General features: G+C 51.9%; 1 protein-coding gene across 6 annotated transcripts in view; it reads right to left on the reverse strand.

Annotated features, from left to right (window-relative positions):
• Positions 1–2,003: 2,003 nt before the first annotated feature.
• Ubr4 (ubiquitin protein ligase E3 component n-recognin 4) overlaps positions 2,004–24,790 on the reverse strand; it is a 118,237-nt gene continuing 95,450 nt past the window's right edge. For all 6 annotated transcript variants that reach the window (XM_052718629.1, XM_052718634.1, XM_052718631.1 and 3 more), the window contains 18 exons: positions 23,995–24,192; positions 23,294–23,374; positions 22,353–22,440; positions 21,766–21,893; positions 20,846–20,953; positions 20,264–20,383; positions 19,511–19,701; positions 18,926–19,099; positions 18,510–18,609; positions 15,112–15,330; positions 14,097–14,210; positions 12,812–12,954; positions 12,317–12,442; positions 11,318–11,512; positions 8,935–9,159; positions 5,905–5,995; positions 5,068–5,230; positions 2,004–2,418 (listed from right to left, as the gene is read on the reverse strand). In XM_052718629.1, the coding sequence (XP_052574589.1) occupies positions 2,354–2,418; positions 5,068–5,230; positions 5,905–5,995; positions 8,935–9,159; positions 11,318–11,512; positions 12,317–12,442; positions 12,812–12,954; positions 14,097–14,210; positions 15,112–15,330; positions 18,510–18,609; positions 18,926–19,099; positions 19,511–19,701; positions 20,264–20,383; positions 20,846–20,953; positions 21,766–21,893; positions 22,353–22,440; positions 23,294–23,374; positions 23,995–24,192 (2,529 nt within the window). In that variant the 3' untranslated portion in view covers positions 2,004–2,353. The remainder of the gene's footprint in view (positions 2,419–5,067; positions 5,231–5,904; positions 5,996–8,934; positions 9,160–11,317; positions 11,513–12,316; positions 12,443–12,811; positions 12,955–14,096; positions 14,211–15,111; positions 15,331–18,509; positions 18,610–18,925; positions 19,100–19,510; positions 19,702–20,263; positions 20,384–20,845; positions 20,954–21,765; positions 21,894–22,352; positions 22,441–23,293; positions 23,375–23,994; positions 24,193–24,790) is intronic.

Raw genomic sequence — 24,790 nt, forward strand, 5'->3', positions numbered from 1 at the left:
AACTGGGCACAGACCCGCACGCAGGGCTGCTGTGTCAGCGGCTTGTCTGGGACGGTGCAGAACCCCTGGGAAGTGCCCTTGAGCAGACACCTAGAAAAGCTGGACAATGAAATCAAGACAAACTTGGGCTGGGCCCCAAATCCTCGGAGGCCTTGTAATGTGCATTCTATGGTAAGTGACGACGCTATTCAAACAGAGCAGACTGGAGCGAGGGTGGCGGCTCCCTGTAGACCCGTGTTTGTCAGCTGGCATTCAGAAGGCCGGGTCCTGGGACAGGCTGGGTCCTGACTCCGTAATGAGGACAGGACAGCGAACAGCTGAGGGTGCTGAAAGTCTTTGAGAACTTTGAGAAGGGAAACTACTTCCGTCATTAGTCACCACTGTCGAGCCCACGTCAAAAACACCCAGGGAGAAGCAAAGCTGGATGCTCATCCATGAGAACTCTGCTCTGCCTGGCTCCTCGGTTGGTAACTCAGCTGCCTCAGTGCCGCTTCCCCAGTCATTTCTGCCTGATGGCCACGAGCCCTGAGTTGTTTGCTCGCTCTCCACTGGGCTACTCCAGTTGTCTCTGTGGGGCACTGTGAGTGTCATGATTTGCTATCGACTTGCTATTTCTCTGCTACTTCATATGCTCACTCCAAACCAAGAGCATGGCTACCACCAGTCGCTCTCCCGAAGGGACAGAACAGGCCTTTGCAAGAAATAATAAAAAGCAAGAGGGACCTTGTAAAGAGCTTTGGTGACTCCCTCTTTGCAGGCTTTGGTTAACCTTCTGAAGGTGCTGTATTAATATGAGGTGTGACCATAAATGTGGCAAGTCCCCATCTGCACTGGCAGCCCTTTCCCCACATGAAGCTGCTCCAATTTACTTCCCACCAAGTGACAGGATGGTGGCTGTCCCCTCCCCACAATGCCTAAACTGCATCTCTGGAATCCAGAAGGACAGACAAGTGTGTGTAAGGGGAGACCCCCAAAACTCAAAGCCAAGGTCTCTTTCCTTCTTGCTGACCCCACCTGGCCATGGAGGTACATGGGAAAGGGCTGCAGAGTCTAAGTAGCTGGCCCTCTTCCAAGGGGAGTTACTGTGTCCGTCCTCAGGTCGTTTCCCCAGCCCTAGGTGGCCACCACTCCTCTTTCACAGGTGAGAAGCCTACAGAGGTACCCAGGTGGCAGCCTCAGGGAAGCCTGATCCTGCTGTCCCAGAGCTAACCCATCCCTCGGTGTGCTTGTCTGGTCTGCCAGAACCTCGGAATAGTACCCAAACCGAGCACCTTTGTCCCTCTGTTAGGTCTGAGCACAACACTCCGCCTTGTGGCTGCAATGGCTCTGGGGGAGTGACATGGTGCCTTGGCTGTGGACGTCTTCCAAATGGGACCAGAGGCACCACAGGCCCAGGGAGCGAGCCTTGTGAACCAGACATTCAGAGGGGCTGATGTCACCCAGAGCCTTTGGTTGACTGGCCTTCTAGAACAAAGGAGTTGAGAGCTAGCCAGCTCTTCCTCCCCACACGGCTGTGGTTGGGTCAGCCTTTTGCTGAAGTCTGGGAAAGGCTCTGGGGAGCCCAGGAGGTGGGGAACAGGTCTCAGAAGTCTAAAATGCAACATCAGAGGCACCACACCTGTCAACTGAGGTCCTGGCTGGGGACTTGGGGTGCTGGGTCAATGCACAGGCTCTTTCTTCACACAGCTGCTAGGGAGGGTCAGCAGAAGACAGGCCTAGCAGTGGGAACAGCTATTCTCACTGTTCTGAGTCTTCCCCAGGGTCTCTCCTCTCTGCCCGACAGCCAGCAGGAGACTGTCAAATGTTTTGAAGGCTTTTGAAGTTTGAAGGAGATGCTGACCAGGGCCTGTTCTGCTGAGCCCTCTTTTGGCTAGGGACTAGAAAACCATCAGCCCCCAACCCCCAACCCCAGAACGCAATTCAAATTCGGCAGTCTTCCTGGTATGTCACCACAAGGCTGTGAGTACACTGGCAAGCACTGGGCAAGCAGCAGCCAAACCCCCTTTCCAATGTGTACCAAGTCATTCATTTATTTCAAGATGGGCACACTCAAGCTGGCCGGGACAGCTCACAGCCCCTAGGTATGTATAGGTCCTTCAATGGCTCGGGCTACAGACAACTTCATAGCCAACGCAGCACACACACACACACACACACACACACACACACACACACACACACACGCGATAGAACAGGATGCCTACAAACCCCAAGCCACTCCGAGAAAAATGAGGGAGGAGAGGGGTGCTAATGCAGCATCTGTGGGGAAGTGAATGCACACGGAGGGACGGACGAGGGAGGAAGGCAGGCTAGCTTCAATCTCGTCACCGCGATCTCATTTCCGTGGGGATGGTCAGGGGATTGAGTTCAACAGGTCCTTTAGGAAGCCCTCTGGATCGGTGACTTCTGACAGAAGACCTGGAAAGCAGAGACAGAGTTAGAGTGGCATACAGGGCCTCCAGCTCCACTGAGTCACAGACGCCTCATTCACATACAGAACATACTGCACCAAGCATGCTCCAATGGAAGCACTTGCTGGATTCCGGCAATGGTGGGGAGGTGATCACTGTATGATAAATACTGCTCCAGAAGCAGGTGCCACCAGAGACAATGTGGCCAAGGCCAGTTTGAATTCCCTGGAGGAGAGGATTTCAACCTGTCCAGGGGCCACTGAAGGGGCTGTAACCACAACCACAATTCTGAGGTTGTTTCTTTGTTTTTGACAGGCTCTCCGACTGCAGACTGGCCTGTCTCAAACTCACTATGGAGCTGAGGATTTCCTTTGAACTTCTGTGCTACCACACCAGGCAAGCACTCTTAGTTGAGCTAGCCCACCCCAGAGCAGTGACCTGTGCGTGGAGATGTGTGTCTTTCTCCACTGCTCTCACCGTATTTTCGAAGGCAGGGTCGTAGAGTTTGCTGGCTGGCTAGACTGGCAGTCCAGCGAGCTCAGTGGGGACCTGCCACCGGCAGCCTCCAGTGCTGCAGTTCTGCCCACACCTGGCTTTGATGGGTGCTGGGGATCAGAACTCAGGACCTCATGCTTGCATGGCCGACCACAGATGAGCCATTTCCCTGGCCCCTGTAAGTGATTTCTGATGGGAGCATGCCATCTCCTCAGTCTTTGTCATGATCTTAAATTGACCTAAGAAAGGCAAACGCCAATGGTCTTGTGGGCTGGAAGGGCAGCACAGGACAGAGGCTTCAATCCCATCACACCCCTGGATTCCTAAGTAAGCTGCCAGAGTGCGGGGCTCCATTTCTTCAGTTCTCAGAAAGAGACAGTAGGGAGCCCTCCCTGCCTGCCGTGGAGACTACCGGAAGCCTTTGTGGTGGAAGAACCTTGTTCATCCTCTACACCAAGTCCCCGGCCAGGCACCTGACCTCCCCATCAGTGCAGAGGTCTGAGACACTAAGCCTCAAGTTAAACAGGAGCATCCACACAGGTCACCTCCAAGCACCTGCAGGAACAGAGCCAAAGCAGCACCTTCTCTTGGCCCTGGAAGATGTTTTCGTTTTAATTTGAACAGAGCATGTCTGGTGTTCTGGCAGTGTAAAGATCTGAAATAAGTTGTAAAAGCCTGGCCTCGCAAAAGAGGCTGGAGGCTCGCTGCTGCCAGGGCCTGCCCAGGTGCCAGGCCTAGAGGCAGGTGAGTCCTTCACCCCTGCCCACCTCTTCTGACTAGCTCTGACTTTCGTGGTCACTTTGACAGTCTCATGTGACAAGCACAGGGCTTGGCACTAAGGACACAGCTCTGTGCTCTTGGTCAGGATTAACTCTGAGGAAAATGGTCAGCCAGGCTGGGAAGACATGGGTGGGAAGATCAAGGAGCTATGAAGTAAGAAACAGAGACAAGCAAGGGAGGCTGTGGCAGCTCAGACAGCAAGGCCAGAGACACCATCCCAGGGCAGAGCCCCCAATGGGCCATGAAGACCAGTGGCCGGCAGAGTGCCCAGGACTGGGCAACAGAAGAATGCATGGGGACAGGATCCCGGGCCTTTTGTGGGTCTCCTTCCCAGAGGACAGAAAGCTAAGGTGGAATGCTAACAGAAGTGCTCACTTGGCAACAGGGCCTGGGGACTCTCCCCTGCATTGTACACAATCCCCACAGTGAATACCACAAAGTCGAGAAGCAGGGCACCAGCTAACCAACAGGAGCTGGCGAGGGCCGGCTTCCTCTGCTTTGGCTTAGCAGCTCTCCTCTCTAGGACAGCACCAGCGGAGCGGGGCTGTGACACAACATCTGGGACCCAAGAGTGTCATCTGTAATCCTAGGGTGATTTTCCCCAGTCTGAGCCCAAGTCACGCCCATTCCTATCACTTCTCAGATATGAAATCTAGTAAGTTCCAAAGTATTTGCAATTAAGTGACCAATTTGTACACATCATTTGTAGATGGGAGAAAATGGACTTGAGCTCTGGGAGCTGGGGCACAACTGCTCAGATGTTGCCCTTCGTGTGTCTACTCCAAGGTGCTCCCTGCTGACCGCCTCCACCTACTCCATGACCACAAGAGCCTTCTACACCTGCCCAGGCAGCTGTGAGGCAAGGAAGACAAGGGACCTTTCTCCTGTTAAGTCTGAGCTGTCACTAAAAGTCAGAACCCGAAGGCGCTCACCTCTTCCGCGCTACCCATATCCACCTAACCTCCAGTCTCCGTAACAGCACCAACAGAATGAGGCTAAGCAGAGTAGCCCGGAACACTGAGCTCATAGACCACAGGCAGTGGTGGAGCTTGGGGGCCATGGACACCAGTGCGTACTGCACTGAAGCTCTCTCATCTTTAGGTTGACTTTTTTTGGAGACAGGGTTTCACTATATAGCCCTGGCTATCCTGAAAACTTTCTATGTAGACCAGGCTGGCCTCGAACTCAGAGATCCACCTGCCTCTGCTGCTGGGATTAAAGGCGAGTGCCACTACACCTGACAATGGGAGGTTTGAATGAACACCTCTCCTATGGCTGGAGGTGGTACTGTGTGCCGTTTCCTCTGCTCTGTGAAGATGAAGATAACGGCAAGCTCCACTGAGACAGACTTGGGCTCTGCCGCGGAGAAGACTGCACTGACCTGCAGCATCGAGGAACTCTGAGAAGGTCTCCACTGGCATGAACTCCTCCTGGAAGGTTTTCAGGGCTTTGTCGGCAGCTTCGTAGATGGGCATGTCATTGTGGCGGATGTACTCGGCCAGAGAGCAGGACCAGCCGCCCTCCGTGTTACTGGTGGGCACCTTCTGCAAGAACCAGTGGGACACGGGGCCAGTGCGTAACTGAATGCAGCTGGCCCTCTGCCCCCATCTCAGCCCCGTGGAGAGCCCACCCAACACGTGCCAGAGCCTTCCTGGAAGCAAGGAGGCCCTACCTCCAGGGCCCACTGGCCTTAGTTACTCTCCACGTGCCCTCCTTGTTTCTGCAATGTTCTACACGGACCCCTAACCTTAACAAGGGACTTCCCCACACCTGCATTTCCAAGACCAAGATGACTGGCATCTCTGACTGGACCATTCCACTCATGATCACAGGGGTCACTCCATATACCAACCCTCCTAAGACGTGTGGGCCCAAACAGATAGGAAGCAAGACATTCTCTAACTGGGGCTATGTAGGACAAATTCACGAAGAGCAAAGTGCTACCCATGGGCAAGGACAAGAGTGGGAAGGCTGTCAGTGTGCTTAGAGCTCACTGCCTGGAGGGTGCATGACAAAGTGGCTTCAGCTGTCGACAGCTGGGTGTGCAGGTCTGCGCTGAGGGTGCTCACCTCTCCTCAAGTGGAGACCTTTAGCTTTTCAAGGGCAAAGCACCCAAAGCTAGTGAGGAGTCTCAGAATGTGGTCACCAATGGAGTTTGGGCAAGGATGCACATATCTCACATCTCTTGGAACTGGATGAGCCCCAAAGGCTTCCTTACCTTAAACATGTTGTAAATGAGGTCAACAAGAGCCCAGAAGAGCAGAGAAGAACGGTAGGCAGAATAGTCCTTCACTGTCTTATCTGTTAACCTAGAAACGCAGGGCAAAGATGTCTGTGAGGACCCTGCAGAGATGGGACACAGTACTTGGGGACGGAGGGTACACAGAAGCTATTGCTCATGGCCTGAGTGAAAAGCAGCTGTGGGCAGGGAACCTGGAAGCCCTGGCTCCCAGGCTGCTGCATGAACTTCATCTGACAGTCTTAGCATTTTTCTAAAGTGGGGTAACAGCAACAGGGAGACGTTGGTACACAGCACTCAAAAGTTCTAACTTAAGCACAAGGATTCTCATGCTCCCTTGTACTCTGCCCCCACCCCAAGCTCCCAAATGTAATGGTGCCTAACCATGAAGAAGGGAAAACAAGTTTCTAACTCAGGTTTTACCTGCCACCAGGAGAAATCTACTAGACAGCCAAATCAGCCAAACATGTGCTCTGCAGAAACCCAGCAAGCTGGTAGAAAATCAGTGTTGAGCAACCATGATGTCTAGGACTGCCCCGGCAACCACCCAATGGCTCCCAGATCCCAGGGTAATCTCAGAGCCCCTCAAACACCCCTTTGTCTCCAACGAGTGTCATTAGCACCCGAGTGACCTGGCACAGGCTTGAAGGCCAGCCAAGTGCCGGAACACTGGGGGTGCCTCTGTCAAGGTCTACTGCCTGCCGTGGACACCCCCCTGTAAGGGATGATCCCACAAGGCTCTGAAGGATCAGAATGCCCTGCACAAGGGGAGATCTCATTCATGGCTGTGGAAAGTAAAGGCCAGATGGGCCCCTGTCATGACTTAAGGTCAAGTTCTACATCTCACAACACTCTGGTACCTATCCTATGACCAAAAGACAAGCAGCGGAGTGCTCAGCATCAACTACTCGTTTAGTTTAGGGCTTGCCTATCACGAGAGGAGCCAGCCACAACTGCCTTCGGCAGCCATTGAACTCACAAAGTCAAGCCTGTTGGCATGTGCTACCTGTAGCCTCTGCTCTGTTCCCTCCTGCCCACCAGCTTGGGAGGTGGGGGGTGGCACAGCTGTCAAGGGTACTGAAGATGGGCCTGAGGGTAAGGACAACTGTCCACATACCAGGTAAGGTTCCAGTGGAAGCCTAGGCAACTTTTAGGCTAAAATATCTGCTGAATCTATTTTGCTGAATGTTAAACACACAGATCATTAGCTTCTCTTGAGCTATAGTTTATATACCCTCCCCTCTCTCCGTGTGTGCGTGTGCGTGTGCGTGTGCGTGTGCTTTTGGGAATTGAACTTGGGGCCTCACACATGCTCCGCGAGTGATCTACCACTGAGCTATAGCCCCAGTCCTTTAAGCTATGGTTCTGTGTATCTGCTACTGTCTCCTACCCCAAAATGTACAGACTTCAGACAGAACCTGCTGCCAGTGATGGCACCCAACCCCAGAATAAGAGACACCTTCTACATGCCCTTGATTGAAAGGCCTCTCCTTCAAGGGTGTCCCAATCCTGGGCAATCCCTCAGCACCTTTTCTAGTCTGTCTGGCAAACAGCAGGCTTGGAACCTGGACCACAGCCGGGCTTGGCCCTCACTGTGGCTGTCCTGCTTTGGTGAGCATGAGTCTTGGGTGACCCTGCCCAGCTTAATTATTTACAGCTAATTAGGAAAGGTGACTAAACTGCTACATAGAAAATGGCAATGCATGAATGCAGCTCAAGCTGGATTTCCTAATTAAGCCATGACCAAATCAGCTTTTCCTCAACTGCGAGGACAGGAATGAGTTTCCCTCTTGGCTGAAAGAACAGCTCAGGTGGGCTCAGCCTCTACCCCGCTGCGGAAGCCTGCCTGATAAGCGGCCATCTGTATGCTATGAATGCAATTCCCGTCTCACTTTAACAACTTCAGCGTCTGAAGACCTAACTTTTGATTTCAAGCAGCTAGTTAACAATTAACACTAGGGCTCTTGGGACGTCCTGGACATGACGTGTTTGGAATGGGGCAGGAACCTAACAATTCACTCTTTCCCACTTGGCCCAAATAGGCTTCTATTGGCTAGACTCAACAGGACAGCGGCAAACTGGTCACTCTGGGAGCATGAAGTGCCAGAGCTAATAGAGGTAAAGCCTCAGGTGGGCCAACTCAGGTACTGCTGCTCCTACAGGGCATGTCATCACCATGGCTGCAAGGGAGACTCCTTCCGCTCCCTTCCTGGCCTCTAAGTGTGGAAACGATCCTGAGTCTAAGTTAATGAGTTCAGAGCTACAGCAGGACTACACAGGAACACCTGGGCCTCCACTGGCAAAATAAAGCTACCAGGCCACAGGCTGTGGCACAGCTCCCCAGGGTGGGCAGGGACTATTCACGGCCAGGCTGAGTCTATTCTGTGTGCTGTGACCACTGGGGTACTGTCAAAGAGCTTGAGAGGAAGGCTCTGACTTCACTTGCAGATGGTTCTTTCAGATAACCCCCATCTGACCCAAACTACAATGCAAAGTCAAGACAACAAGGACCACTTCCTACATGTGCTCCTCAGTTGGTGCACACAGGACTGCAAAGAGGGTCTAGGAGGCCTAAGTAAGGTAGGGCAGATGGGACAGGAAGGAAAGAGAAGGACAAACTTTTAGTCACTGGACAAAAAATCCCCAGCCACAGCCACAACCACAGCCGCACTGAAACCTTCCTAGTTTACACCAAAGCCAGCAGAGCCAGAAAGTCTGGCTCCCTGGCTTAGCCTCGCTGCTGGTCCTAACTGCCTCACCAGCCATATCCCCTGAGGCCTGGCTGTCTTCCTTTCTGAATTTTCTAGATGGGAACCCAGATTCACCTTTGCAGTGGTTCAACACAAGACCCAGAGGGACTCAAGCAAACTCTCAGGGTGACGACTGGAGCCAGAGTCTACAGCCAAGGCAAATGAGCACACCTTCAACAGGCACGCATCACATGACCGAGACAGGCTGGAAACACTGGGAAGACACTGAATGGAGCAGCTTTCCAAAGCAGGCACTGACCTGGTGGCTCCTCCTGGAGCCACTGCCCGGGCATGTGAGGCCACCAGCAGCCTGCGCAGGATCTCCACACGCGTGGCTCTCCACTGCTCAGGGGGTAGGACATGCAGGGCCAGGATGGTGAAGTAGTGGGGCCCGTCTACATCAAAGGCGCTCTCTACCCACTTCTCTTTGGGCTGCTCCAGGAAGCCTTGGAGGTTCTTCTCCTCCCGGGATGTTGCTCGGGTCCTGGAGGAAAAGCATTCAGATGGCAGCAGGGAAGGTGTAGGGCAGCTAACCAAGATGGCATTGGACAGTCTTCTGGGCTCGTACTTTCTGCCACCCCCTCCTCTCTACAACCCAAACCTTCTGCCCTCTCAGGTCCGTGACTGTGTCACTTCAACACAGTCCCCAACACCTCCTACCTCCTGGCTCTTGGACGGGGGGCATGGTTACCAATTCTCCAGTGTGGACTTGTCATCATTTTTCTAGAAGCCCAGGGAAAGGAGGTGACTTACCAAAGTCACCAAGCCAGTAAGCAACAGAGTCCAAGAGTGGGTTTCCTGACATGGTCAACAGCCCACCTTCTCCACGAATCTTATTATGATGACGTGGTCTGCACTGCAGTGCCCCTGGCACCCTGGCACCCCGTTTGGGCTGTTTGCTCATGCCCTGTCCTCCCTCCCCATCATCAGCAATTTCCTCCAGATGGGCAGCTGCTGCTTGTCTGACTGTGTGCCGAAGACGACACTGCCAGGCATCGTTCTCAGTGCTGCACGTGGCTGATCTCATTTAATAGGCATAAGAAGCCCGTGAGACAAGAAGCACCTGTCCAACTGTACAGGAGAGCAAGCTACAATACTAGGATCTAAGCCCCTTGCCAAGCAAAGACTAGACTGAGTCCCCAGGCCTGGTTCTTGAGTCTGTCATCCCTTACTCATGACAAAGTCTTGCCAACTGCCAGGACCCACACAAAGAGGCCAAGAATCTCCATCAGTGTCCCTATAACCTACTGGTGCTCATCTATGAGGGAAGACAAAACATCACCAAAACCCCTAGTGTCCAGGCTGCAGGTAGCATGGCCATAGTCACTGTATGTGGCTATAGGGATGCAGAAGGATGGTACAAAGATGCCCTGCTTCCTTTTGCTCCTGCAAAATGGGCAAGCCGAGACTCAGTTGGAGCCCTACCTAGTTCCCTGTGGGAACCTCAGACTTGTGGCCATGGTAGGCTCTTCTCAGGCTCGGGTTTGGCTCACAAGTATAGCACACTCGCTTTTGTGTATAAATGTCCATCAGAGACCCAACTGCCTTATGACCAAGCTCATGCTGCTGTCCAATGGCTAGCAAAGGAAGCAGCCTGTGGCTAAGAAGGAGGCCCTGCTTGCCCAAGGAAACTACAACAGAGCAGACCCCTGGAGCCACCAGTTCCATGTGGCCGGGCCAATCCTGGGAAGCGCTGTCCTCACTGGGTCTCTGCCTGAGCAGTCCACTCTAGCTTACGGCTGCCAAGAGGCATGTCTCTGCAAAACCCACAGTCTTTGTCAGGGCCCTAAGAACACTGGCAATTAGCACTGCTGGGGCCTGCAGCAGGGTCCAGACAGTGGAAAGCCTGTGTTGTTGGCAATGCCAGGTGTCTCTTCTGACAGACAGGGCGTTTGGCAGATGATGTCATGTGCTATGAAGAGCCCTGCCCTGTGAGTTAACAATGAAGCCTGCAGTCTCAAGGTCAGACTTTATCTCACAAGGAAAAGGGAGGAAGGCAGGGACAGGACAAGTGCCTCGGTACCTCAACAGCATGGTGGCTGTGTGGGAGAACTGTGCCCAGCCTTCCCATGGCTACCAGCTCTACCTCCTAAAGCTGTGGATCTCAGGGAGAAGGGTTTGCAGGCAGGTCTACACCCAGTCAGATAAAATCCAAGAGCGCAGGCACGGAAATATCTTAACATGCTTCTAAGCCTGGCTGCGAGTAGGAAGGGCTTCTGTCTCCTCCGAGGCCTCTGACACCCCATTTCCAGCCGCACAGACACCAACAGCTCTTTCTTCCTTGCCAGCAGCATTACTGACAGACTAAGAAAGCCAGTGGGCCCGCCGGAAGCCTACAGCTGTGCCGGCTGTGTGCTCAGACCAACGACATGATGTGACTCTCATCCATGGTCCCTCGTTTGAGTCTGAGAAGTAGAAGCAGCAGCTACTCCATGCCTGCTCCCTCTGAAGACCAGCCCAAGACCAGAGCCTCTAGCTGCCCACAGTGGGGATGGGGCAGCTCCGGGAAGGAAGTCACCCTCACTGCTGTACTCTGTGCAATCGCCAAAACTGTAGATTAGTAAAGGCTGGGGGAATCTAGCTAAGCAGAGAGAGACAGGGAGTCTCAGCCAAGGTAGCATCTGGGGCCATAGGACACTGACGTGTTTAGGACGTAAAGCACGGTGTGAATGATGTACGGGATCAGGTGGATGTTGCTCTCCCGGCCGCCCCCACCAGTGTCTGCACTGAAAGATTGCTCCATGGCGAAGCGTAGGAAGAGCAGTTTGATGTCATGGATATTGAGCTGGTACGTGGGTTCCCGCTGGCCGGTACACTCCTGGAGGTAAGTGTTGTGCCTAGGGAGAAGCAGAGCCAACATGACACGGAAGCCAGACTCCTGGTAAAAGCTTGGGGTGGAGTGCAGAGCTCTCCTGGTCACCAGACCCCGGTAGTGATGATGCCAGAGTGGTGGTGGACAGCATCCTCAGCTGTGTGCTTTTTTTTTTCTTCTAAATCCATATACAATCGGTTCTGCCTCTCACTAACTGACTGGCCCTGGGTAAATGACTCCACCTATGCCCCAGTTTATTCACGTGTGCAGCAGGAACACACAGCACACAGCTGAGGATGCTGTCCACCACCACTCTGGCATCATCACTGCCAGGGTCTGGTGGACTAAGAACCTTATCCTGTGGGCTGTAGACTAGGACTCCACGAGGCCCCAAACGCACAAGGACCCCAGAAGCTTCAGCTATTACAGACTAGATGTGGGAACAGAGAGGCCTTAGAAGGAACTCCCATCCCACCCCAGGTGGTTTCACAATTGAAACACCAGAGCCATAGACCATAGAAGTGAACTCTGGGAGATTCTGACCCTAAGGACTAAGTCAGAGGTCCTGGGTGTTACAGGAAGAAAGCTAATGAGAAATTTTCCATGGAACCCAAAAAACCAAGGATGCTGCCACCAGCAGGTCACTTTAGTCAACCCTATTTTTCAGCCCTATCTGCTCAGAACAGCTCTGTGGTCAGCAAACACAGACAGACACGGATGCCCACTGAAGTGTCCGGGAGATGGCATCACCAGGGGCTGGTCTAAGAGCTGATTCCTTCCATCTCCTGGAAACTGCCCCCTTTCTGCTACGAAAACACTCACCACTCACCTTGCTAAGCAAGTGGCAAAAGCTGATTCAGGGACGTGAGGGCCCCAGACTGGAAGGAGCCCATTGCACTTCGTGTTGGCATTCTGCAGCGCAGCACTCTCCCACTCTTCCCGGCCTCTAGCCAATCTGGATGGGGACAGGGAGGAGAGCAGGGACAAGGAACTGCTGGGATTAATCTGGTAACGAGGCACCTGGGTGCTGAGGGCTTGCTAACACTAGCCATTTGTAAACTCTATAGGTAAACGTTTGCTTCATTAATTCAGTCAAGTAGGACTGCTTCCACCAGCCCTTGCCAAGACCAAACATCCAAAGCACAGTTTCTCATGTGCTAAGTACAGTTCATGGGGTCTATGGGGGGCTAAGGTAGACAGCCTACTGCTTGGAGATAAGAAAAGCAGAAGCCCCAGCAGCCCAGGGCCCTGAGCCATGGTCCACTCATCCGAAGTTACACAGGTCCAGGCGGGCTGGAGGCACTCTGCAAGAGCCAACGCCTACCTGACAGCAGCTAGGTGACAGTCGTAGTGCACAATGTTGAAATGGGACACAGTACTGTATCCCTGCTGTTTCCGGGGCTTGTTCTCCATCTCCTCCAAAGCTACCCGCTTGGTGAAGGTGTAAATGCCTAAGACCTTTGTGGGCTGCAAAGACAACACAGAAGGGGGCGGGGGGAGGGGGCGTTGACAAGACATGGGGACCTGAGCATCTCCTTTCAGATGGGAAAGTAGTCACTCTGGTGTGAGCATCATTTGCTGCCACAAACTCAAGTGAGACTCAATTCCTTGGGGTAGTATTGAGAGGATGCCTAAGAGGCGACTAGGTCATGACAGCCTATTATGGGGTTAACAGGAACCTAGCAGATCCCAGGGTCCCACTCTTAAACTTCCAGAACCTTGAGCTCAATAAACTTCTGTGTGTATTATGTATGGTTTCAGGAATGGGAGCTAAGGCCTTGTGCATGGCAGGCAAGCATCCTACCACTGAACGACACTCCCAGCCCCAAACCTCTGTTCTTACAAATAATTCAGTGAGTGTGTGTGTGTGTGTGTGTGTGTGTGTGTGTGTGTGTATGTGTTGTGTGTGTGTGTGTGTGTGTGTGTGTGTGTGTGTGTGTGTATGGGGCGGGGGCGCAGAGATCTAAGCCTAGGCCTCTGTCTGTGCTTCATCTACCTAGAAGGGAAATACACAGTGGCTCCATGGCCACTTGCTTTACGAAGCTGTTGGGCAGCTATCTACACCAACGAGGACACTAGTCCTTCCACAGCCTAGGAGCAAAGTGGGACTGAAGAGGCCTCTCCTGGTACTGTCAGAAAGCAAACAGGCCACCTCCCCACTGCTCTTTCCAGGTGTCACCTCATTTGGACACACTTAGAAAGTGGGGCTCTAATCACTCATAGTTGTCCTGAACTGAAGCAATGCAGTATAACCTGAGGTCCCCAGGCCTGGGGTTAGCAGAATGTCAGTTGGAATTCTAGCTTTGCCATGTGCCCTTTGCATTCCTACCCATCAACCGGGGCCTTTAACAGGGTTTAAAGACAAGTGCCCTGGCATTGATAGAGGACGCCAAAAGATGGTCTCTTCAGGTGCCAATGATGCTCATGCTCAGATCAGTTTGCCTTCCTGCCGACAAGGCCAGCCAGCTGGCCCTTGTGTCAGTCTCCCAAGACATAAACCTATCTCAGTACAAAATGGCTTGTAGGAGACTAGCATGTCTAGACACAGAGCCAGGCTGTGCTAACAACAGCCAGAGCATGTGCAGCCACATGCTGCCCAGCGGCCCTACCTGGAACTTGTACCCCTCCCTGCAGATACAGCATGTGAGGCCCGGCTCCTCTATCAGCTCTTCCATCTGCTTCAGGAGCGCAGTCTTGGTCACCACCTGGCCCTTTTCATTTGTCTAGAGGGGAACAGAGGCAGCACGTCATGAGAGGATTCCTACATGCCTTCTCACCCTGGCTTGAGGTGACCTCACAGACATAAAGGAATGCTGTGTGGAGCGGAGAGCCCTTCTGCCGTGCTGGAGGCAGAACTAGGGCCTTGTCGGCCCCAGCAAGCGGCAAGCACTCTACCACTAAGCCACACACCTGCTGTCTCCACTGCTTTCTACTGAGGGAAAGCTCCGGGATTCAGTGAGGAACCATCAAAGCAGAGGAAGTGCAGTGGGAAGCTGGCATGCTGCCATGTTGCCACTTGTTACCAAAAAGCCTCTTTGGTCTGTGCCAGCCCCACCACGTCTCAGTTGCCAAGGGCCGCTGTGTTCTGATCATTTACTGTTCCCAGCAAGTGTCAAACTGCTGACACACGAGTTTGCTTGTTAAGACAAGGCTCTTCTAGGGCCACCATTTCCTCCAAAGTAGGACAACAGAACCCTTTGTGTTGATCAGACCCTGTTCAAAGTTCCGTCCACACTTAGTAGCTATGTGCCATGGCCAATGTGCTTCACTTGCTTTATCTGGACACGGGTATAATGATGTCAAGCCACAGGACCACTTGAGGGTTTAAATATATCTTATATATGAGGTTCTTGCAGTGTCTGGCATGCAGCAAATCCTGGATATAGAGTAATTAGTACCTCCACTTTTACTGTTTGCACGAACCTGCCAGGTCACTTTACTCTGAGTCCCTGAGTGTGGTGTGGCAGTAGTCACATCCGGAAGTGCCCAGCACACTACCTCTGCCTCTTTCCTTGTGCAGCCTTCACACATCCTGCCCAGCTCCTCTGGGAAACACTTTAGTCTGCCTGGGGTGCGGGAGCAGGGGGAAGGCCCTTGTCCACAGTGGAGACTTAGAGGCCTTACCGTCATGCCCAGAGTGCCCAGAGCCTTCTGCCTCATGGCCATGGCCATGCGCTTCTTCTCTGCCCTGGTCTCCCTGCGGGCCGCATCAATCTTCTTGTTCACATCAGGGTGTTCTCGAAGGGCCTCCAGCAGGTTCTCAGCCAGGGTTCCAATGCCCTCGTCACTGGACACCTGCTCTAGTTTATGCAGGTTTGTGATGGAGTCCGTTCCAATCAGAACCTATACAAAGAGATCCAGTAAGACATATGTATCTAGTTACAGAGCAGCCTTCCACCAAGGCTCAGTCAAAGCCTTTGACCATTAGTCAGGGTGTACAACCTATCCAGTTATGGAGGGAACCTGTCACCCAGGACCAGTCAATACTTCACAATCAGCCCAAGTGCACAAGCTTGTGTCACTGGCTTCACAGAGGTCAGAGCCTGAGATTCTCCACTGCTTCAAGATGCAACTGGGAGGTCTGGCTTTGCCAGTGACCTCTACTGAGTTACCTCCACTCGTTAGCTGCAGCATGCTCACCCAGAATGAGGAGAGTGTCCAGGCAGCTGTAAGGACAGAGAGTGAGGCAGCATGGGAAGCACCACGCTGTGAAGGGAGAGCCAGGGAGAGCTGCTCCTGCTGAAAACAGTGGGAGCACCCAGCAGGGTCTGCGGAGGAGCACCCCGGGCAGAAGCCCTGAATTCACAGCAATTCCCTAAGTTCTGCATATGGGTAGCTGCAGCCGTCAAACTGGTGACAGCCCTCCCAGTCTACAAGACACTAAGAGGCAAAACTCCAGCATGTGGGAGTGGAGATGACAAAAAGTTAAACAGCTATCAACCCTGTGCCTGGCAAAGCTGGCTTCAGGCCTCTGTGGCCCCGTGTGACGGGAGTGGAGGCAGGTGTAGTGGAAAAAGGCCTCCAGGTGAGCTCGGTGGGTGGTCTCGCAGGTCATAAGTTAGTGGTGGGATTTACTATGTGTGGGATGTAAAACTGAAAACAACAGAGCCCACTTGAGAGGTGAAAGTTTGAGTTGCTTGCCTCAGATCACTCACTAACTTGTAAATCCACCCTCACTACAGGAACATTGCAAACCCATACCTCAGCAAAACTGCATGTTATCTCATGCCTCATGTTCCTAAATGCTGAGTGAGCCCTGTTTAAAACCTAGCAAACTTTTCCACAGGCACCCACACCCCAAACTCAACACCCTCAGTGTTTACTGTGAGTGTGCATGTGCATACACGGAGAGACATGTGTGAAGTAGGAGGAGGGAAACCACAAGACCTTGTCTACACGATGCTCACACACAAACAGGAAGGGTGGTCTATACATGCAGGACCTGTGTACCATCCCTCTTCTCTCTACCCTCAACCTCGTCCATCTCCTCTGATGGAACAACCATTCCCTTCATCACTGAACCAAAGACCGGGCAGAGTTCTAAAGTTACCAAGTCCTTTCTCTCTCCAAATCTCAGTTAAACCCCTCCCAGGTCTCTGCTGAGCCCATTCACTAAGTTGCTCGAGCGGCCACTGGCCATTCGTTCACCTGGATCATGACAAAAGCCCAGCACACATTCACCATCTTTCTAACTTCTTACAGCATGCATGGCACTGCCCTTGGAGGAAGATCCATGCTGAGTATGGTGGTGCACACCTGTGATCAGAATACTTAGGAACTAAGGCAGGGGAACTGCTGGGAGTTTGAGCTTCATAGGGAAGACTTGGCCACTAGGGCTGCACACTAAGATGTGTGAAGAGCCATCACATTTAGCCAAATCACAGCTGTTCCCTGGTAGCCTATCCAAAACACAGCTGTTACAGGAAGTGGAAAAATGTGTGCAAAAATCTTACTAGGAAGGCATATCAACTGTAGCTATCTACTGGATTGAGACAAAGTCTATTAACGATAGAGATCTGAGTAAGACCTTCACTATATATGACTGAGTCATTACACTTTTGAAGTGAGTTATCAGAACAGGCTGCCAAACGAGAATGCAGAACTATATTCAATGCAGAACGTTTTAAAAGCAAAATAATTAACTCTATGGATTCTCAAAACTCAGCATTAAGACGTACACCATCCACCTAAAAAATGGCAAGACACAAGAGTCATTTCATGCAAAAAGACACAAACAAAGCACGGGAAAGGCAGTGTAGCATCATTAACCATCAGGGAAATGCAAGTCAAAACCAGAGCCAGGCACCACCGCACTTAGCAGTGTGGCTGGGGTAAAAATAGCCAGCGAGTGCAGCAAAGACAAGAGAACTGGGCCACTCATGCACTGCCGCCAGAAATGTAAAGCAAGTCTGCTACTCCAGGAGAGTCTGGCAGCTTCTTTTTCTAATTGGTGTGTGTGCTATGTGAGTATAGGCACGTGTGTGGAGGGTAGAGGAGGACTGTCTGAGCCACTTCTCCCCTCCACTCTTGTATGGATTCTGGAATATAACGCAGGAGGTCAGGCTGGCATGGGAAGTGTTCTTACTTACTGAGCCACACTGCTGGTCTGGCAGCTTCCTATGAACTAAACATCTAAGTACTACCCATCAGCTACTACCCTACTAGCTACACACTCCCGGGCATGTGCCCCAGAAAATAAAAACATTCACCTCGGTTTGGTAAGTAATACCCCAAATGTGAAATGACTAGCTGTCCTGTAACAGGTGGATGGTTACAGCCCGGGACGTATCCCTGTGGCAGGACACTACTCAGCAACAGGAAGGACACAAGACATGTGCAACGACTCAGGAGTCTCTTCAGAAAATCCCAATGAACGGAAAACGCCAGTCCCAAGGTGACATATTCCATGGGTCCACCTTCGGACATTACAGAAATAGAGGGCTTAGCAGGAGTCTGTGGGAGGGGCACAGAGGAACGTGGACACTATGGAAGGGCAGAAGAGGGACTCAGTACCAAGGTCACTGTTGGTTTTAACATATGCTGAAGTTCAGCAAGATGTTTCTCCAATGAATCACTGCCCAGGAATCTATAGCTATCTAAAATGGGTTAGAAAGAAAACTTGCAGCCCATGTCGTCTGTGTGGGATGGGTGAGGAGCCATGAGTGGTTACCAACAGTGAGGAGATCAGGAGTGGGCTGCAAAGTTGTCAGCTGTCTGAGGCAGAGCAGCAAACAGTGGTGATGACATTTCAAACACCCAAGTGACTGAACTGGCCAGCAATCTGAACTGTCAGCTAGGACTCTCAGTTCCACTGCAGCATGCTGAGCCCCGCTTAAGACAGTGTGCAACTCACACTGCACACAGGGAACTGAAGAAGCTGAGGCTTCCTACCCTAGAAGCCTCATGCAACAGGGTAAGCCACACTATGGGTGACTCGCTGGTTGTACACAGATCGTTTATGACTCCCTTCTGTTACCTGTCCTGCCTGCAGAATGACATCTGCAGACATGCTGGTCACTCACCTGGGTGGCAGGGTGCTGCATGGCCAATCCCCGAAGAAGCCTCAAAATAAACGGAAGAGCAGGGCGAGACAGAAACTTTTTCCAGATGTCAGCATCCAAGCTGCAGAACAGACAAGGGCACGTAAGCAGCCAGGAAGCAATGCTGACAATCTGCTGCTGAGACTGGCTTGTTCAAACAGGATCCTTCAAGAATGTAATGAGGGGTCACTAAGGGCAAATCCAGCTGAGAAGCCAGATAAAGATGAGCACCTGAACAGAAGCAGAAAAGCCCAAGGACGCTACAGTGGCTGAGTGGCCCCTGGACAGGTCCCTGAAGGGGCAGGGGCACGGGGCACACAGGAAGCACCACACTAAGATGTTGAGAAAAAGGGCCATGTCTGAGGAGGGGGCACAAAGCCCCAGGGAGGGCGCCTTACTTCTTGGCACTGGGGATGTGCTTTTTCATGTAGTCTAGAGCATTCTGGGTGATTCCCTTCTGCAGGATGAGATCCTTCAGCTGGTGCCCATTGCTGTTGTTCTTGATACCGGCGGCAATTTTGCAGAAACAATCCAGGAAGACTTTGTCATCCCCACTGTGGTCTTCATCATACCTAGGAGAGCGTAAAAAGTCCCAGTATGAAGGCAGAGCTCACATCACCCTGGGGAATAACCAGGTGAACCCCTAGAGGATCCAGTCTACATTCCCACAGGGTTGGGAGACCTCAGACCAGGACCTGCCACTCTCCCCTTGCCTACCCCGTGTCCAAGATTGCACTGTTCTTTTGCATCCTCAGGCTTTTGCACCTTGTCAGGTCTTTTCCCCTCTCATTCCCTTCCCATACTACTTTAATATAGTGTGATTTGGTGACTGCCACCCCACTAGACAAAGCCCCTTAAATTCCAGATCACAGACACAAAACACTCAACAAGAATCCAGGTGACTCGCTCAGCCTCACAAAGCTAGCTTGGGATTTCTGTGGGCTCTGCCCCCGGGCTTGCTGTATCAAAGTCCAGGCTCATACTTATCAAAGCTGCAGTATGGCTTGAACCGCTCCACTAGGATCTGCATCTTCTCCACCTCTCCGAAGGACAGGTACGGGATGATACGCAGCAGGCCCTGGAGCACACTAGGGTTGGAGCGAACGAAGGTGCTGTTGATCTGGTCCAAGAGCATCACCAGCTGATCCTTGTCACCCGTGAGGAGGAGGTTGCCCTGCAACAGAAGAGGATGGCTATAGCCAAAACTGACCCCCAAAGTCAGCCACTCTCACCAAACAGAACTGTTCTCGGTGCTTGCTGGGGAACAATAAGCTGCCTGGGTTTCCACTGATGAGCTTCCAAGCTGCTGTGATGGAAGCAGCACTGCAACATCCTGGAGACAAAGGCCTAGCCCAATCGCCAGCCCAGAAGGGAGGAAGTCCAGGTGCAGACAGGAGAGACTGCAGTGGGCTGATGTCAACCCCTAGACCTGACTGCACCAGGCATATCACCTCTCAACTGTCAAGTGAAAGGCTGAACTACGGCACTGCCTATTCAGCCCGGTCATGCCTGGGCTCCATTAATGAGCACCTTCAGACTGGAGTAACATCCTTGGCAGTTTTGTCTCCCCTGAATGCAAAGGTCTCAGGCTCAGCACAATGACATCGCCCTCAGTAGAGTCTGGTCATTCCTAACATGAGTGAGTTCAGCCATTCTGGGTTGAGCTCAGCTAGCTCCAGACAAGCCCACTGCTGGTTCCCAGTGTCTACAGGCAGAGGAGAACAGGCCCCACTCACCTTGTCCTCACTCAGGGGCTCTGCATTGGACTCATCTAGAATTATCTCCATGATGCTCAGCACCTGCTCAGCCACAGCTGCTCCTCCACTGTCCTTGCTCTCTTGTTCAGCTACCAGAGCCTGAAGGAGGAGACCCAGTGACTCTCAGGATACAAGCACAGCATCGCATTGCTGGTGACCTTCAGCCTTCTTCCATGGTCTTAAACCACAGGGGTGTGTGTGTGTGTGTGTGTGTGTGTGTGTGTGTGTGTGTGTGTGTGTGTGTGTGTGTGTGTGTGTGTGGTGTGTGTGGTGTGTGTGGTGTGTGTGTGGTGTGTGTGTGTGTGTGTGTGTGTGTGTGTTCTGGGTACCCTGAGGAGAGAGAGGCACTCCTTTCTTGCAGTGTTGGGTCTGTTCTATAAACTTCCGCTCCTGGACTCAAATCAGCGCTCAGCAAAGGGACTGGAAGTGGCTCTGAGGTGCCACAAGAGCAGCATGAGTGGGAGCCATCAGGAGAAGAGAGCTCAAGGACTAGGCCTAGAGCGGAGACCTCTGACTCAGGACTCCAGCCCCATCCTCATCACCTGTGGCCCGCACTCTCACCAGGTTTAACGTGCCCAGCATGACATTCAACGTGTTCATTTCCAGCTTGACCAGCTGCTGCCGGTTGACTTTCACCTTCACGCAGTAACTAAATAGCTTCAGCAGCACCTGCGAAGGGAAGCTAGTTCAGGCAGGCCCATGAGAGAACCCACGTATGTAAAATGTGCAAGCATGAGTGACGAAGAGGTAGGCACAGAAAAGTGTCTAAGAGGACATATCCATTAGTAGGTACTCTTCTTGAAGTGCAAGAAGAGGTGACCCTTAAATGGCATGGTCCGGTGGCTGGGCTCTCATACCAGGCTGGCATCTAAAGTGGCAACATTCTCCACTTCCCTCTACCACCCCACATGATGGCAGTGACAGTGACTCTTAGTACATTAGGTGGTGTCCCACCATCCTGGGGAAATCCAGCACCAACCAAGACTCTGAACTAGCGGCAGACAGAATATGCCAACACACAGAGCCTATGGAGGCCGAGAAGCAGGTGGGCCACATAAATGACACCGGGTGTTTGTCCTCATACACCTCGGAAGGTAAAGAGATTAGTGCAATCTCTGTGGTGCCACTGGAATCCCCTGACTAGTGAGACAGATGACCGTCCAAACACAAGTCTACGACAGGAAAAACGAGTTAATTACAGAATCCATTTAAACGGCAACTGTAAAACAACAACGATGACTAGCACAAGAGCAGTTATTAGGGAAACAGTTCTCGGTTCCTCCGATATAAACAGGACAAGACTGCCACCACCCCGGGTTTTAGGAGGAGCAGGTCAGGAGGAAAGCAGTGGGAGACTTAGATGGCAAAGGTTTGGGAAAACCAGGTCCTTCGCTGGCTTGCACTGGCGTCTGCTGCACCACACTGCCCTCTAGTGTCAAGTGGCTCAATGACCACAGCTCTGTGTACTGCCCACAACTCACGGTTAGGAGATGGCGTCCCTGCTTAAAATCTTTGATTCCTGCCAGTCTGTTAAGCATGCATTCTAGACCCCCACACTGGGCCATCACACCAGCCATCTTGTACACTTCTTCCTCATCTTCTTCTTCATCTGGGAGAAAGGGGAACGAGGAGGAGGAGAGAAATTGAAAAGGGAAGTAAAAGAATCAAAAGGCACAACCCTCCCCTAGGCTGAGTATGTGGCTCTTTCCTGACCTGCATTAAAGGTCACTACTGTGACTTCTATGCTCTCACCCCCATAGCAGCTTTGCTCCAAGTTTAAGTCAATTAATGTTTTCTGCTATTACAACAAAGTACAAGCAAACACCTTTTCAACTTTTTCAATGAAACAGAGAGCTAGGGCAGAAAGAAATCTGAACTCAAATCTGCTAACAGCATCTTTCCCTTAATAGCTTGAATGTTTCCATCTCAATAGGTATCCGAATCAGGCCGTGGATGCCTGTCTTTCTCCCCTACAATTGTGATGCAAAGCACAGGCTACCACCTTCTGGGACATGGCTGCTCTGGCCGGAAGTCCAATATGCAACACCGTATGTGGAGAGAGCCATACCTGTGGTGGAGTCCAGGGACTCAATGAACTCCTCAGTTGCATCACCCAGTAGCCCCCGCATTCGATAAACAATCCTCATGGGCTCTCCCTAAGCAGAGAAATTTGGAGAGGTAGACTTAAAAACAGACCTAAAAAAAAAGGTAAGCCTTCACCCCTGGACTTGCTCAATGCCTTGGTGATAACAAAGTGGGGACTGTAAAGCAGCCTATAATTTAGGTGGAAGAGACTTATTTTGTCCAGTGTCTTCTGTGGGCCTGGCACTGCACTGTGAACACTGCAGAGACTCACTTCTAGTTATGTCGTTAGAACACCAGGTAAACACTCCCACACTAGTTCCCAAGTGTTTTACTCTGTGTTGAGTCCTATACTGATTAGGCCTGTTAGAAAAGGTTGGACAGCATGCTTGCCTAGGCTAGAAGTGGAGGCCCATTTCAGGAGGAGCTCTCTCTCCCCACTGGGGCCCACAACCCAAAGGATCAGGACAAACAAGTGTATCTGGACCAAAGAGTTTGGTTCAAGTTTCAGGAACCGTGAGCAGGCACATCAGACTTCCTATGGACAGACACGGTCTTCATTTACTACACAATAGAGAGGGTTCATCCCAGTCACCAAACTCACACCCACAGCCTGGAATGGTCAGGACGGAGCTGCTGGGACAGTCCGCCTGTGCTAGGCAGCATGCTGGGGACCCTGGAGGCCCAGCCTCAGTTCAGAGATGAGAAGCAAGGTGCAAGGTGACCATGACTCCTTGAAGCTACCTGACCTACATGTAGCTAAATGCTTCCCAAGCTGACAAAGTGATAGATTTTCCTCGCACCCAGGAAGGAAGTGAAGCTACAGTGGTTCCAAGCAGGTCACGATTAATGTCAGTTCCACTCGGTCAGTCCTTAAGGCAGAAAAGCCAGCCCACCCACAGCTCCGGAGAAAAAGCAAGCACATACCTCATTGGTGGTACACCAGACTTTCTTGTAAACCTCTGCCACATGAAGGTCCAGACTGATAATTTTATTGTTAACTAGGAGCTGAAAAGTAGAGGAGGGGATTAGTACACAGAACTATGCAACTCCACATCCAGACTGCAGGGCTCAGGGCTCTGTCAACACTTCCGCTCTAGGGAAAATGGACATGTGTACAACACCAGCATTTTGTGCACAGTGCTGGGGACGAAGTCCCTTAATCCACCATGGACTCCAGCTTTCACCTGACTCAAGACCAGGCTCAGCACCAGAAAAAACACCTTTGCCTTTAGTCACACAGATGGTAACACCAGACTTGAGAAGTCGTCTGCCAGAAGCACAAGGCTCAGGGTGTTACCAGGGGCTATGACCCATGTACTGGAGTCAAAACACCAGGATTCCTGGGGCTCCACCAAACTGGAACCTCTAGAAAACTCTGCCAGAGCAACAATAACAAAATCCTACCATCATTCTAAGCAACAACCATCAAGCGCTCTCCTGTTTCATGCCAGGAACTGGACAGAGCCCTCCATGGGTCACTGACCTTACCAGCAGGAGAGGCAAAAGTCAGGACTATTAGCCCCACTTTACAGACTAACTTCCTACCCACTCACAAGAAACGCACAGGAAACACCCAGGTGTGACCCAGCCCCTGCTGCTGGTGAGTGACCAGCACAGCTTCTTACCTCCATCCCACTGTCATCCTCCAGAAGAGCCACCAGGTCACAGTCCTGGCAAATCTTGTTCTTTATGTCCCTCATAAGAGGCCCAATGCCCGGCTCATTGCTACTATATGGGTTTCCAGGCATCCTGCCCTGTAGAAAGTCTTCTTGCTGGGGATCCTTTTCCAGGGTCACAAAGAACTCAGTGACTTCATTCTCCTCCTAAAGGACAGAAAGAGGGACATGTCAGATGGGACAGCACAAAAGATTTATAGCACTGACTTGTTCTGTGGACACCAGGAGGAAAACACAGCAAGTGTAGCACACCCTTACACATTAAACATGTTAATGGACAGGTGGGCCCAAGATTATTCTAAACACAATGCAAGCAGCCTGAAACATCACATGCTCCTCACAGCTTAATGAGGATAGAGAGCCTAACGGAACAACAGACAAGGAACAAAGTGCTGTCTGGTGAGAGGCTGACCAGTCTGAGACCAGGCGAGTCACTGGAGACTTAGAGTAGAGGAGAGGTTTCTCTCTGTGACACTCAGGCATGCCAACCCCGATGGTCTGTCATCAGTTAATGCCGGTATTTCCCTCAACCATGTTAAAGGTCTCTGGACCAGCCCATAGGAAAGACACACATGTGGCGAGCATGCATATCCCAAGGTGACGAAGAGGAGGAGGAAGAGGTGACAATGTACCAACTCTACACCAAAACTGCTGCTGCACCACAATGGGATGTGAGACCTGTGTCAAAAAAGCTAATCTTGGCCTTTAGCTAGGAAGACCACTGGCTCTCCTCTCATGAGAGGAG

The sequence above is a fragment of the Peromyscus californicus genome, unplaced genomic scaffold (genome assembly GCF_007827085.1).
Source record: "Peromyscus californicus insignis strain IS unplaced genomic scaffold, ASM782708v3 Scaffold_5__1_contigs__length_169319896, whole genome shotgun sequence".
NCBI classification, from domain to species: domain Eukaryota; kingdom Metazoa; phylum Chordata; class Mammalia; order Rodentia; family Cricetidae; genus Peromyscus; species Peromyscus californicus.